At 45.6% G+C, this 15,403-nt stretch overlaps 1 protein-coding gene across 2 annotated transcripts in view; it reads left to right on the top strand.

Annotated features, from left to right (window-relative positions):
* The window catches only part of GPC3 (glypican 3), a 110,895-nt gene that overhangs the window by 36,400 nt on the left and 59,092 nt on the right, over positions 1-15,403 (top strand). For both annotated transcript variants that reach the window (XM_015860426.2, XM_015860427.1), the window contains exon 3: positions 9,132-9,826. In XM_015860426.2, coding sequence (XP_015715912.1) covers positions 9,132-9,826 — 695 coding nt within the window. The remainder of the gene's footprint in view (positions 1-9,131; positions 9,827-15,403) is intronic.

Here is a 15,403-nt window from a genome sequence, read left to right as displayed (position 1 = left end):
TTCAAGCTTTTTCCCACAGCGGCGAGAACCCAGTTTGTTTTGGTTTTAAATTCTCAACAGAGATCCTACGTTATCCCGTTTGCAAATCTCTTACAGCAGATTCTATAAGCAGTGAGAGCAGTTCCAGCACCTGGCAATAGGCTCAGCTTCTATCAAAGGTGAAGTTTTCCTGTGGGTCTCATTTGCTGGAGTGAGGAATGCTCTGGTTTTAAACCTACCCATATTTCCATACTCATAAGGAGACACAGTATGGAAACACGTGCCATGAAAAGAGCAGACTTGCTTGGTAAAGGCCTGTGTAACATGTATCTCCATTTGAACTCTTTAGGGAGAAAATAACAGAGGGGTTGAAACTAGATGATTATTACGGTCCTTTTCAAACCAGGCCATTCAGTCACTCTGTGATTCTATGATCTGCTGTATATACAAACTGAGCAGTAAGGAGATGGTGCTCTATGATGGGAAATCAGAAACATAGCAGCTAACTGTGGGCAGCAGATACAGGTGGCAATAGTAGCTTTGGATGTTGCTACCTGTGTTATTTCATTACTTCTGTACTCTACTTGGATAGTTGATTTATTCATATACATCTAAAGAATAAATCACTGTGCAGACTTCACGGAGACTGCAACAGAACAGAGCGGCTCAGCAGGGCACGAGAGATGCATCTGGGTGCCTGGAATACAGAGGTTCTTTGGTTTGGTTTGTGTCTAAGTGCTCTTTGTTTAACTGATAGCTGCTCACTTTGTTTAACCGATAACACATGTTGTGCTGTTACTGGTCTTGACCTTTTCCAGTTAAACTGGCTTAAAGTGGAAGTGTTTATGAGGAGGCTCTGCAGCCCTGGCGTCCGTGGGCTCTTTGTCTGACCCAAGGGGGGACTCTGTGTCTGCCAGGAGTTTGCACAGAGCTGCAAGTTTGCAAACTTTTAATGGCTTTTGCTACAGATGACTTCTAACATACATCTCCTCCCCCCTCCCCTCCGAGCAGGAGCTCTGAGCAGGAGCTGCTTTTTCCATTGCTGGTTTTATTTTTGTCACTGGGGTTTTATTGCAGTTTCAGATATCTTGTGTATATAAAATGCCATCCAGTTGGCAGCAAGTGAAAAGGAAAGAGGCTTTTCAGCACAAATTCTGGCTTAGCGAGCGCAGAAGAAGGATGCTATTTCCTTCTATCAGGATACGCTTTCCTATTTTAAGAATGGGATGCAGTTTGCACAGGGGATGCTCACCCCTCTTTGTGGCAAGAGCCAGATTGGTTCCTGGTGCTGGTCTCAAACATGAAGGTCTTTCACTCGGAGAGCTTTCACCTCGAGGTGATGAAGCTGTATGGGTGTGGGCATGGCTCGGGGCTGACAGGCTTTAATTTCTCCTTTTTTCCCCCCACCTCTTCCATATTGCTGTTGTGGGAGGCTCTGCAGCAGTGGGAAGATGCGAGCTCCCCTCTCTCAGTGCCATCAGAGGAGCAGCAGCAAACAATCAGCTCTGATAGCAGAAAATGGGCCGGCAGCGCACCTTCTCCAGGGGCTGTAACAACTCCCATTACTCTGTTATCAAGAAGGATCCATCTCTGACATGCCTGAGCCGGTCGGTTAAGTGCAGACCTCACAGGAAATGAATCTTTTTGATTCTTGACAAGAAAACATGAAGATCTTTTTGAGGGAGAAAGTTTTTCCTGGCAGTCACGGGTGGGCTTGGAGCAGGATTGGGTCAGGAATCTCTGAATTTGACCCTGAGCTTCTTTCCTTTGAATATTCTCCTCTCCATAAATAAATACAGTCAGGTCCTGAATTGTACATCTGCTGTTGTTACCCCCCAGAGATGGCAGCGCTTCCATTGGAACGGTCTGGAAATCTGCCCTTTTATTTTGTGGTGAATGTACAGGAAAGTGTGCAAGCACCTACCACTAACACGTTAAACACCCTAACCCTATTCCTGTTTGGCCAGCTTGTGGTGCCGTGTGTCTTTGAAATGACCCTCATGGGCTCATGCCCTCCCTGTCCAGCAATAAACCCATTCCCAGGACTAATGGTAAAATTCTGCAAGGTGTGAAATTCCTGGCTAGAATAGATTTACAGTAAGTTAATAGGTTTTGCAGCATATCTCTTGCAACCTATTTGTGGTAGCATCATTTTAACATGCAGAGTAATTGAAAACATTGTCAGGTGATGGGATTTATTATCCTCTTCAGCCTCTTCTTCATGCCTAGGAAAGGCTCCATAATAAACAGTGCTAGCAGTAAGGAAATATCTTGTGTGGAGATGTTCAGAGGGGAAGTGACTGTTAATTTTTCTTCAGAAGAACAGATTCCATAGTTAGAAGTGTATGCTTAACAAACACTGCCATGGGGTCATTTCCTAGGGGAGGGAACCACTTTTCCCACCTCTCTGCTGCCCACAGGTGAATTCATGCTGGTAGATGCCACTGTGCTATTAGCACATTGCTGGTGTCGATCTGTGCAGGATGTGAGCTGTAGAACACACGTGTCTGAATGTGGCAGTGCCGGGGATGAATATTTAATGGCGTCAGACAATGTGTTCTGTGTCATTTCCACACACAGCCCTTGAAATATGCAGTCTTTACTCTGAGAGGTTTATGCTGGAAGTACCCTTCGGAGAAAGTGTTTACTTTTTGCAAGCGTTATTTGTCCTTGCTACTTTTGTTATCATTATTTATAAATCAAAACTTATATTGATCTGGGGATTATGCGCTAAACCACGTCTGAGAGCGGTTGCTCTATTACTGAGCAAACCAGCTGCCATCTAACTTTTGGTAAATTTATCGATCCGTGCTCTTTGTGTTTCTCTTTAGAAAAAGAATGAGATGAATTTTAATTTACTAGGAAGGCAGCTGAGCACGTGGCCCCTTCTTCAGCAAAGGATTTACTCCTGTGAGGATCTTTGGAGAGATGAACGGTACCGTTACCTTGCAGGGGATTATTCACGTTCATGGAGGAATGTCTGTTCAGAGAGAGGGTGCAGCCTTGGATCGATTTCTGGCATCGGTGTCTGAGTTGCCTTCTTGAAAGCCAGATTTGAATCCTGCACTCCAGTTACAGTGAGAGGGAGTAAGAGAGCAATAAAACATTTCTTTTTGGGAAAGGAGCATTATATCAAATCCGGTCTCAGTCGTGGGTCCTGCCCATGCATCACTTCAGAATAAATGAATAAAAAATTTAATGTGGGAGGTCGACTCAAGTTAGTTCAGAGGTAGAGTCTAGTTTTTGGAAAGGGCCAAGTCTGGGAGCTGGGGCCTTGAGGTGGAGATGGTGCCTGGAATTGGTGTGTCTGGGGCACGTTGGGAGTGACAGCGCTTGGGCTCCTGAAATGATCCACGCTCTCATCTCCATGCGGGAAATCCCCATCCTCCTGAGATGTCTTTAGACAAAATCAGCCTGACATCACTAAATTGCTTTTGAGAGCCTTGTCATTGCTCTGTCTTAGGAAGAGCCACTCTTTAGGGGAAGAAAATTACACTGATATTCGTTGCTGTTAACTCTGTTGCTGAGCAAATGCTTTTCCTGAGTTCTGAGAGCACAGGTAGGAAGCAAAACCAGAAATAAAGGGTTTGAGGCTGAAGTGCTTTAAAAACAGCCAACAGGTGCCCTTAAAGAGGTGCGAGCCCTTCATGTTACTATAGGGATCAAGAAGTCATTTTCTACCATTTGCTTTTCATCAGACAGTTGAGATAACTTTAAAGAGAATTTGGCCAGGAGAGATTAGAAAGGAAGGAATTTGCTTCTTAAATAAATAGTCTGCTCTCCATTGTTGGAGACTTAACGGGCCGATAAAAGCCTGCTGAAATGAAAGGGAGCCTGGAAAACCAGCCTCAGATCTGTCTTGCTCTGAAGTGAAGGAGACCAATGCACTTCCACAAATCTTTTTTCAGGTTTTTCCAAGTCAACTTAACCCAATGGCTTGACTTATCTTCATTTATTCTGACGAATAAAGGAATTTGCTAGTTAGGCAATGCTGGAAATAGCTTATACATCTTAGTTTAAAATAAATGGAGGAGGAGCACATGTTGGTGTCCTGTGTTTTAGGAAGAGCTGGCTGCTAGATACTCGCCTTGTAAATTTGAGAGGGAATTTATAGAATCACTTGTCCTCTGTTTCGAACACATTTTGTCCATTTAAGAGGCAAGCTTTGTATTTGCTGTCATTATAACACCATTATTTTGGATGTTGGAGCCTCCAATTAGTAGAAGTGTGGTTAGGGGTTGACCAAGAGCTGGTTTCTGGGTCACTTTACCTTTATTTTTTCCCACTGGTGGGTGGAGATTGTCATCACTGCAACAAAATGGAGAGAGAACAGTGATGTGAATTGGAGTGTAAATATTTGCAGTAACAACGGTGAAGGTGAGAGTTCCCCAGTGATGTGACATTAGTTCTGAGCACATTATTGATATAATTACAACCTAACAAAAGCTTGGTGCTTTCACTGATTTATTTTGTCCTCTTGGATTGCTTTAATTAACTTTTTCCCTTTACAGGGAAAGAGGAAGATATGAAATACTGGGAGTGTGCATATTTCTGTGTACAGCCGAGTGAGAAATGCTGCTCCCTGGCCCTGAGCCCTGCCAGCTCTGTGCTCCCACTGCCCTCTGCACAAGTGGATGGTGCAGATTAACGTCTTCTCAAAACAAGAGTCTCCAGATAGAATCAGAGTCATTAAAAGGTTGGAAAAGACATGCAAGACCATCCAGTCCAACCCCAACCCACCAGGCCCACCCTGCCATCCATCCACTGCCCCTAAAAAGAGAGCCGCTTTCTTGCTGCAGAAGGCATCCCTCTCTGCCTTTCCTTCTAGTGCTTCCTCAGCTTCAGCTGAGCCCACCCTTATTCCCTCCGCTCCCCTTGGCTTTGATAAAGAATCATGTTCATCCTCCCCTCGTGCCAGCCTTGACTGTTTGCATTTTTAACTTTGTCTTTATTAAATTTTCAAGAATCTCTTAAGCATTCGCACATCTGTCAAGGCACAAAGCAGAATATTACTTGATGCTCCGAAAAACAAATTATACAATAGATGTGCAACTCATATTTAATCAACAGGGCTGCAGATGCATGCTCAATCACAAAGCTCCTGGAAAGACTTCTCCTTTGAGGAGTTATTTGTCAAGTGGTCTATGCTGGGAGTTCTTGGGAAGCCCACATGGAGAATGGCACCTCAGAGCCCTGACATGAAGTGTTTTGTATGCAGGATATAAATAATAAACGGGTGAGCTCGGTGTGACTCATTGCTCAGCAGTCAGACAGCTACCTAGAGTGTAATGGGAGAGTGTTCTCGAGGCATTTCGAGTGGGTCTAATGAGGAGTTAGCATGCAGTATTTTTGTGAAAAACTTCAGGGAGTGTATTTCTAAATGCCAGGGCACTAAATAAGCCATACAATTAAAATAAATAGGTTTCGAGCCTGGCATTTTGATGGGCACAGATAATTAGGAGAAGATGCTTGCTGATGAGCAAAATGGTACAGCTTTGGCTGGCGAGCAGCTCTGCCTTTAGAAACATCTACCTTGGCTCCCATGGGGGGAAGGAGATCCCTCTGATCTGGAGAATGGACACAGACCTCTCCTCTTTGCTCTAATGGTGATGGAGCAGAGGGAGAATATGTGAGCCCTGATGGCTTAAATGTGGGAAGGCAGAATAATTAAACTGTTTTAATTTCTATTACAAATGCTTTGAAGCTGATCTCATAATCCTTGGGAGCTCGAGTCCATAAATTTTATCATGACAGCATTGCAAAAGTAATCCAAAAGGCTGTCTCATAGTTGAGGGGCAAAAAACCCATTTCCTAAGCTCCAAATGCGTTCAGAGAAACAAACCTTGTAAGAGCAGCAGTGGCACCATCAGATGGGCTTTGTAATGCTACAGACAAAAGTAATTATGCTGCCTAGAAGAGGTTTTGTCTCCAGATAATGTTGTTAAAAAACTCGCACAGTAGTGTAAATCATAAAGGAGCAAATCTGGAGTCTGCTCTTATTGCTGCCAGGGGAAAAACTCTTGGGTTTTGTTTCCTTTCTGCTCGATATACTGCGAACCTTTTCCAAGTTTGTAAATAAATATTACCTGCTGTTTGAAAAATGACTCGCAGTTCGTCTCACCAGCAGTGCCTGTGGCAGCCAGGCCATTATTGCAAACAGTTGTTTCTCTCTTGGTGAGCTCCTTTGTGTGTCTTTCAGGAATACAGGCTGCTGCCATGAGGTATTAGAAGTATTTCCCTCTCCAGACCTCACTCACACATGGATGCCTATGGCTGCTTTCTCAGTTTCCCAGCAGTACCACAGCAATTGCCATGTCAGAAAACATCTTGGCGAGCTTACAAAAAAGCAAAAGTTGGGGGATTTTCTTGATGAACACTGGAATTTCCATCTGTGAATGCTGAAGTGTGTGTGGCATGGTTGGTTGTTTTTTTTTTTGTGGCTGAGCATTTATTTTAAACGTATGAGACTCTTGACCATCTGAAACCCTAGACCTGAAGTTAGGGACTTAACCTGATTGAATTAGGAATATATGAATTCACGTGCCACAGAATCCTGGTGGAGATGGCACCTGCCCATATGTGCCAATGTGATGGTGACACAACATCGTCCTTTCTTCTTGACCATTGCAATTCGCCCCCAGGTGCTTGAGGGCATCCCTGCTGAAACAATAATAAGAACTCACACTTTTCAGTTGTTGCTTGATAAATGCATCCTGGAGTAAAGGTTTCACTGTTTTATGCATCCTTTGTGAGCCCTGATAAACCACCCCTGCCAGAGCTCATCACCAGATGTACAGCACAGCTATGGAGGTTTGCAGCTGGGGGTGCCCTGCCTCATGTCCTGCACCATTTCACTCAGTTGAGTCCATTGCCTCCCACCCTGGGGCAGAACAGTGTGGTTGAGCTCTGTTGTGTGTGCATGGCTACAGTGATAGAGGCAGAAACATGTGAATCGTGTGCTGCTCTGAGTGCTGGAAGATGGGTGCAAGTCTGCCAGCGCGCCCCATCACTGCTGTCAGGATATTTGCTCTGCTTCAGCAAGAGCTGAGGGCTGGCTTCTTTAAATGGCTGGCTTTGAAAATATCCTTGAAATGAAAAAGAAAGAAGAAGAAATAAAAGCCTGAATTGTCCCCCAGCAATCTGGGCTGCAGGAGTGCCGTGCTATGAGTTTTTCCCAGTAGCAAAGCCCTGAGCACGGGGGCTGACCCACACACTTCCCTGCTTTGAAGCGCTCACAGCACGGCCCTGGGTTGTGCCCGGTGCCTGGGTTTTAGTGCTCTTGTAGCAAACACCAGAGGAGTTGAGGGTGAGATATTTTGGATCTGGGAGACTTTTTTGGGGGACCAAGTTGTATTATTTCTCACATCTATTAGCGAGGCAGCAGGAGGCTCCGTGTGCCTTTGTTGTGCCTGTTGCGCTCTCTAATGGGTATATGCAAAGGCTCTGAGGCGCACGAAATAGGCACTCTCAGGCAGCTTGATGAGAAAAACGATGTGTGTGTCATGACCCTTGAAGCAGTGGGACCGTGTGTGCGTGCTGCTCTGATGCACACTGCTCTTGGTTCCTTTCTGCAGCATCCCTCTCTGTAGGAGACTTGAATTGGAGCCTGGAATCTTTTTCTAATCAGCGAAGGGTCTCTCAGCTCTGATGCTAACTTGCAAAGCACAGAGGAGCAAGGAGAGGGAAGAGGGGATGACTTTTTCTAAGGGAACTCACAGAGAGGAGGTTAAAGTCGAGCCGTGAGCACAGCATGAGAATCCCAGCACTGTTAAAAACGCTGCCCCAGAAAGTGCTTTGTGCTCTTTGTTCAGGCAAAAGCTATTCTGGTGCTCTTGAGGATAAAGGAGAAAAAAAGTTTCATAATCCCTGTGTCCTATTTAAAGAAACTTTTTTTTTTTTTTTTTTTTGGCTTTAAAACTTTCTATAGCGGAGCAGCCAGAATCTGCATTCCTACTGCTGCTTTGGTTGGGTTGCTGGAACCAGGAGGGTGGAAATGTGGTCTGAATGGCAGTGTTTGGTCATTTCTGTTCCAATCGGTGCTCACAGCGTAGCTTTCTACACGCTGGTATGGGAGACAGTGGGGAACTGTGGTCCCTGTGTGCCTGGTGGAAGCAGTGTGGAGTCCTGGGGGTGTCCTGGTGGCCTTGGGGCTGTTGGGGACCCAGCACTGCCTGTGGCTGTGCTGATCCCGGGCCCCTACTTGGAGGAGTCAGACCACACACAGCTGCATCTCTGACTTAACAAAGAGAAAGAAAAAAATGAAACTTATGGCTTTAAAAATTAAACACGCCCTTTAATTATTGAACATGGATAATTTCCATGCAAATCGAGCCTGGGTGCATGTTTCCACAGTGACATGGCTGAGAGCAGCTGCACTGTGGGGTGTCAGCGACCTGTGGGCTTGGATGCTCAGCATTGCTATGGGCCACAGAGCTGCTGTGCCCAGGGTGGGTAAAATGTGGATTCAGGAGAGTTGAGGAGCTGCAGAGGGCTTTCAAGTGGCATGAGAACATGTGGTGCTACTGGCTGGGTCCAAATCTCCTTTGTGATTAAACTCCTACATGTTTTACTTTTCGTAATGGAACATCGGTGTTTACTCTTTCCTGATTTTGAATACTGTGTAGATTGTCAAACATTTATCTCTGTCTTAAATTGTCTGAAGATAGAATTCCTGTTAATTTCAAATCAATATGGTAGAGGGAGAGAGCGAGATTGCAGTCTAGCCCTTTTCTTGGATCAATATTTTCTTTGAAAACTGAAATGTTAACTAGATCCTTGTTTTTGCAGTTTTGAAATGCAGCTCATGCTTAAAGGATGTGGGCATTCCCCTGGAAATCGTAGGATCACAGAATCATTAAGGCTGGAAAAAGACCTCCAGGATCCCCAGGTCCAACCTCAACCATGCTCATCCCCACATCCCTCAGTGCCACATCCCCACAGTTCTGGAACACCTCCAGGGATGGTGACCCCAGCACTCCCTGTGCAGCTGTGCCACTGCATCACCACTCTTTCTGAGAATGAATGTTTCCTAATATCCAAATGGCTGATGATGATTGCAGTGGGAGCAGTCTCTGCAGCAGCGATGGGACCTGAAGTTATCCTCCCTGTTTCCAAGCTCATTTTCTAATCACCTGTTTCATTTTGTTTTGCAGAAGCCTTTGAGATCGTAGTGCGGCACGCGAGGAACTTCACCAACAGCATGTTTAGGAACCACTACAAGAGCATGGGGCCCAGAGCTCTTAAGTTTGTTGGAGAACTTTTCACGGATGTCTCGCTGTACATATTGGGCTCTGACATCAGCGTTAATGACATGATAAATGAATTTTTTGATAGTTTATTTCCTTTGGTCTACTCCCACTTGATCAATCCTGGCTTCCCGGATCCCTCAGTGGAAATGACTGAATGCCTGCGGGCAGCCAGGAGAGACCTCAAGGCCTTTGGTAACTACCCGAAGATGATGATGACGCAGGTGTCCAAGTCGCTGCAGGCCACGCGGGTCTTTCTGCAGGCACTCAACCTGGGGATTGAGGTGATAAACACCACTGACCACCTGAAGCTCAGCAAGGAGTGCGGGCGGGCGCTGCTCAAGATGTGGTACTGCTCACACTGCCAGGGCCTGCTCCTGGCCAAGCCCTGCGCTGGGTACTGCAGTGCGGTGACGTATGGGTGCCTGGCAGGGGTTGGTGAGATTGACCGTCACTGGAGAGATTACATCAGCTCCTTGGAGGGGTTGACCAAGGGCATGCGTGGTGTCTATGACATGGAGCATGTCCTCCTGAACCTCTTCTCCCTGGTGCGGGATGCCATCATCTACGTGCAGAAGAACGGAGGAAAGATCTCAGCAACTGTGAGTTGGTTTTCTGTGCTCCTGCTTCCTGTGTACTGAAACCAAGCTACCCCTTTCCTACAACCAACAGTCCCCAAGGGCTCAGATTTCCGACTCCATTCTCCTTTCATCTCAGTTCTCTGTTTTAAAACTTTTCAGAGCACTTGAAACTGTTGTTTGAGGGGACTGGGCATCAGAATCACAGAATCAGTAAGGTTAGAATGGTCAGCTGTGGGGAAACTATTAGGTCAGGGCTTGAACTGGTGATTGAACACCTGGTGAAGTTGTGTGATTGGCCCAGGGAGCACAGGTGAACCATGTTTCTCATCTGTGCTTTCCACTGTACTCAAGGAGGTCTGGTTTTCCTCATTTGGGTAACTCGTTCTGGTCATGGGCTGTGTTTAATCCCAGGGCTGAGGTTATTTACTACTCATTAGGAGAGACCTGATGTTTTAAAAGCGCTCTGTGTGAATTTCTGAACCTCCTCTGAAACTGAGGCTTTCTTGTTTAGGAAATACTGCTGTTCTGATTGAACACCAAGGACAAAAGGAACATGGTAACGTAATGTTTATTTTGCAGAGGAGGCTTTCTTGAGACATAGCTGATTGATCTATGTAGGTAATGTGGAGCTGGGGATGGGGGCAAAGGTGTTATGCTTTGCTTAAAGCCAGTGATGATTAGAATCTATCATGTTTCCCTGTTAGCTGCTTGTTCCTGTCATTCTTGGCTCCTGTTTACAAAAGATCTGTGTTTATGTAGGTCATCATAGTACTTGCACTGTAAATAACTCTTATCTTTTTAGGGCTTTGGAAATGTATCGGATTATGGATTTCGAGCTCTGTGGCATTCAGCCAGCAGCTCTCTTTTCTGCTGTTTTCTGTGCCACATTTGCTTGGTGGTGGCCTGAGATGTGTCACCACATTATTTCACAACCCATAGATTTTTGTGGTGGCACTTTGGTGGTTTCAGAGGGACCAAATCTCTGGGGTGTTGCACTTGTGTGTGCACCAGAAGTCTGTGTTGTTGTGTGATCCTAGAGTGATTCCAGTGTTTCCTCTCTGGTACTTCTAGTGGCACAGTGTTAAGCATGCATTTTTGGACATGGCAGTCACTTACATTGCCAAACATTGAGACCTTGATCTGTTGGCTGAGGATGTGTTTGTGGGAGGATGAGTACACAGTGCACTGCTAAATTCACAGCAAGCAATGGCAGTAGAGGCAGTACATGTCCATCCTTTGCCAAATCAGTATATAAACTGTCTGACTTTATGATTTTAAAAAAAAAAAAGCAACAACACAAAGCCACTGAGCATTGTAAAACCATTCGTTGCTTTCATATTTGATTGATAGAGCAGTTTGAATTCATCAGTACCATCTATAGTTAGGTACTTAAATGTAGCTCCTCTTGATTATTTAATACTTGTGGTGATTCTGTCATCTCTTCTAGAGATGTTTCTGAGTTATAGCAGAGCAGAGGGGAAACTTCAAGGCGAGCAAACCAAGTGTCTAGCAATTGTCACTTAAAGAGAATGGTCACTGGGGTTTTTAAAGCCTGAAGTACTGCTGTGGCTCAGCTAAAACTCTTGTGTCAACCAGAGCCCAGAGTGACTTCTTAGAATTGAGCTATGAGCTGCTCAGAGAGGAATGGGGTAGTGATGGAGGAGCTGGCAGCTCTAACACATCTCAGCTGGGATCTGAGACATACATCTCTGCCCTTAAGTGATAGAATGCAATTTCTTGTAGCTGTGCTGGAATGAAAGTTTCTCTGTTAAACTTATTGGTACATATTGAGTTTCAAAGAATATACCTGGAAGCAAACAGTTGTATTTACTGTTATCCTGTAAATATGATTGGCTTTAGGCACCACTGTCATATCAAAGCCTAAAATGCCACAGGAATTTTCTTTGAAAACATGGGGCTTTGCTCTTGTGCTGGCTTGTTGTTTCAGCTCGCTTTATTTCTGACCTTGGCATGAAAGTTTCTGTAGGCAGAGTAGAACTCGCTGTATGTTATGAGCCATGAGGGCAGGTTATTTGTCACAAAATTCCTCTGTAATTATGGAAAACTTCCATGCCCATAGGAATGATAGCTTAAACTTAAGCATTGCCTCCCTTGTCTGTCTTTTGGTATAGCTCTTATGGCACCACTTCTTCCCAGTGTTTTGGGTCTGTGTTGAAAACATGCCTGGTGCTTCCCTGTCTTGTTGCTGCTTTAACCATGAATGTAATCACCATCAGCTTCCTACCACAAACAAAGACAATCCAACACAGCACAAATAAACTTCATGAAATATCTAACATCCACACCAGCATCAGAGACAGTAAGTCTGGGTGTCACACAGCTGACATCCTCTGGGGTCCTCTACCTGAAGCCAGCGTTGCAGTTTTATTTTGTAAGGTTGCAGAGTTGAGGTGAAGATTATTGACTCAGCACAGACAGACAGTTGTCTGCGTCAATATTTTTCCCCAGTGCTTTTTCTCCTTCCTGTAACTCAATGGGGTTTTGGACCCATCATAGCAGAGTGAGCAAGAGGCAGCTTGTATCCTGGTGAGACCCCTGTGGAAATAGGTTGGTGGCTGGGGGTGAGACTTCAGCCATCTCCTACACCCTGAGTTGGTGTAAGTCATCAGAGAGAAGGATTTGGATTTCAGCTTTGCCATCTGCATTACACTGTACGTCTGGGAGATTTACCTGCTGGTATAATTGAGGTTGGGTGTGAACATAGTAATGTTTGTAGCACAACTGAATCTAGGAATGGGAGCAGGTTGCAAAGGAACGTGAGATCTTTCTGGATAGTTCTATGAGCTCACAGCAAATCATGTAAAACACCAGCAAACCTACCACTCAGAAATATATCAGATTGCATTTCTGGGTGGAAGTACAAATCCATGGGCTGATATTGCTGCTGAGTCTCTGCTGCTCCCCTCACAGTCAACACAGCTCTGTCAGAAGCACCTGCCCATGCACAGGAGTGAAGTTCAAGGGTATGTAAGTAAGGGAGCTTTTGGCAGGGATGGAAATGCCCTGTCTCCATACCCAGTTATTCAGTTCCCATTGGGGTGGGTATGGTGTGTGCTTTTGCTAGAGGCAACTGACTGGAGGCTGCAATGGTGAGGTGGCAGCAGGGAGCCCTGCGATGTTTTCCTATCTTCTAATGGATTTCTTTCTGTGCTGGGGCTGGGAAGAGGCTTCAGAGGAAAGCTTTGAAATGACAGTGTGGTTTGCAGAGTTATTCCCTTTGAGATGCTGAGATGGGTTTCTTTGTACTTTTAATGCAGCACAGCTATGGGATGGGCAGCTGGGTGCGCTGCCTCTGCATTTTCAGTTTCGTTATCAGAAAAGTTTAATCCTCTGGCTGCTCTCCTAATGCTGGTGGCCAGCTCCCTTTTTTTGCTTAAAGCTAAATACAATGAGGTGTGGATTTCAGTAAGCCCAGGGCTGCTCAGCTATCCCAAGGTGCATTCATTGCATGCTTTTGTTACCCATCTTGTGATATGCAGTATGATGTGCCTGATGAGGGGCCAAGCAGGTGTTTGTTCTGCTGCAGGGTGGAAATGAACCTGGTCATCAAGGACTGTATCAGCAAAAAGATCCTTTGAAAATTCCCTGGGTGTATTATGCTGAGGAGATTCAGATAGTGGTGATTTTCTGATAGCTGGGGGAGCGTATGGCAACGCACTGACCTGATTTGGATCTATGCATCCCCATGTTGCTGGTGGCTTGACTGGTGCTAAATGAGTAATGACAAGAATTATGAGTCTGTATCTTGCTCGTGGGAGTGACTTTGGCGTGGGTGCTCTTGGCCACCACTTGTCCTTTGGCAGGAGTGAAGCTCAGAGGTTATTCTCAACCCATTGAAAACTGTATGCCTTGCCTGCCCTAGGGAAGAAGCTCATTACAGCTATGCTATTAATTAACTTGCTGCTAACAAAGCTTTGCCTCTAGAGGATGCAGTGTACCTCACGTTGGTCAGCCTCGCCTATGTTCTCATGGGCACAGCAGTGTGCTGCTGTACCTCCTGCCCATGCTGAGGGCAAAGTGAGGCTCTGGGGGAGTTTATCACCTAATTGGGTCTGTCTGTGGTGGATGCAGCACGGAGCTGTGCAGAGCCGCTAGGTGGATGCAGCACACATGGTCATAGTGGAGTAGGAGGAGATGCCATTAGATGTCAACGTGGCTTTTATTTAAAGTAGCGGTTGATTTTGCTTCTATTTGTAAGCTTTTCTATTTTTTTTCCCTTTTTTATTGCTTTTTCCTCTGTTCTTTTAACTGGATGTGTTGTAGCCTCTGGCATGCTGTGGCATTTCAGTGGAATTTGCAGTGAAGCTTTTTTTAATTAAAAGTAGTAGGTGGCTGCTGGCAGTGCCCCCACCCTCCCCTTCCCCCCTGTGCAGCATGGGGAGCATCCTTTGACAATGTGCTTGATGCCAAACCCAACTTCACACCGAAGCTCACACGAATCTTTTCATGGACTTCAGACAGAGGCAGATCACACAGCTGGTGGCAACTTTATGGTCTGTGCTGTGAAAAGAGCTTTCTAAGGCTGCTGCATTTTATGGGAGGGGATAGCATAGGGCACCCACTGAGCCCGGCTTGACTTCATTTTAGATGCTGTGTTGGGCATGGCATGAACACGATGCATGTGGTGGGATACCCTGCATCTTTTCTCAGCTTAAGTCAGAAGCGCACAGATTTGTGCAGGTTAATTAACAGCTCTGTGTACCTGTGTGTGCATACTGGGACTTGGCCTGCTTCTTGTTTGAGTGGAGGGGATGCTTTGTTGCTGTGCAACTGGTTTTTCCCCAAATGTTTAGATGTCTATTTAGTTCTGCCATGCCCTGACATCAGTGCTAAGAGCTGGCAGAGGAAAACTGTCCTAACTGTTGGAAGTGGTGGTATGCAGCTGTGCAGTATTACCCTGCTTTCTTCACTGCACGGAGCCCTGTTTCTCACTCCTCTTTCCTGGTTTTGGGATGTTAGAAAGGAGAGAGCTGGTGCTCATGGCATCCAAGCCAGAGTCTATTGTGGGGGGAGGGGGGTGTTGAGTATCTCTGCTGCTTGAGTTCTGGGCTTTAGGCTTTGAAGTTTCAAGCTCTCATTTTACAATAAATGTTAATAGTCAAGGACATAATGCAAGGTCTTGAAATAATTGGATTTGAGGTGGGGAAAAAATGAGTTTCAGGCTGAACTGAAGATCACGGTGTCAGAAAAACCCCTCTGGGTGTCTTGAGGCTTCTGCCACCTGTGAGAAGCACTGGCTGTGGGAACTGCCTCCTCCCCATGGTCCGGAGCACTGGAAGTGAGGTCCCAGCTTGAGTGTTACACTGAACCTCCTCATCGTCCCTTCTCAGTCAAGCCAGTTTTGTGCTTTGAACTCTTTCTGGGATCCTCATTTAGTTTACCGGAAGGATGCTTGTGCTGGAGCATGGCAAAATGCACTGGCCCTCAGGAATTTGCTTCTACAGCATGACTTGCATCGCTTTGTATTTAGCTCTGTCAGTAACGTCCATATGGACGACAAAACAGTGCCCTCTATGCTAAATGGGGAATTAGGGAGCTGCCTTTGTCGAAGGTGATTGGATGTCTTTGTTTCAACAG

This window comes from Coturnix japonica, chromosome 4 (genome assembly GCF_001577835.2).
Source record: "Coturnix japonica isolate 7356 chromosome 4, Coturnix japonica 2.1, whole genome shotgun sequence".
In the NCBI taxonomy this organism is placed as follows: domain Eukaryota; kingdom Metazoa; phylum Chordata; class Aves; order Galliformes; family Phasianidae; genus Coturnix; species Coturnix japonica.
Note: the sequence above shows the minus strand (reverse complement) of the source record. Positions and strands in the feature narration are given on the sequence as shown.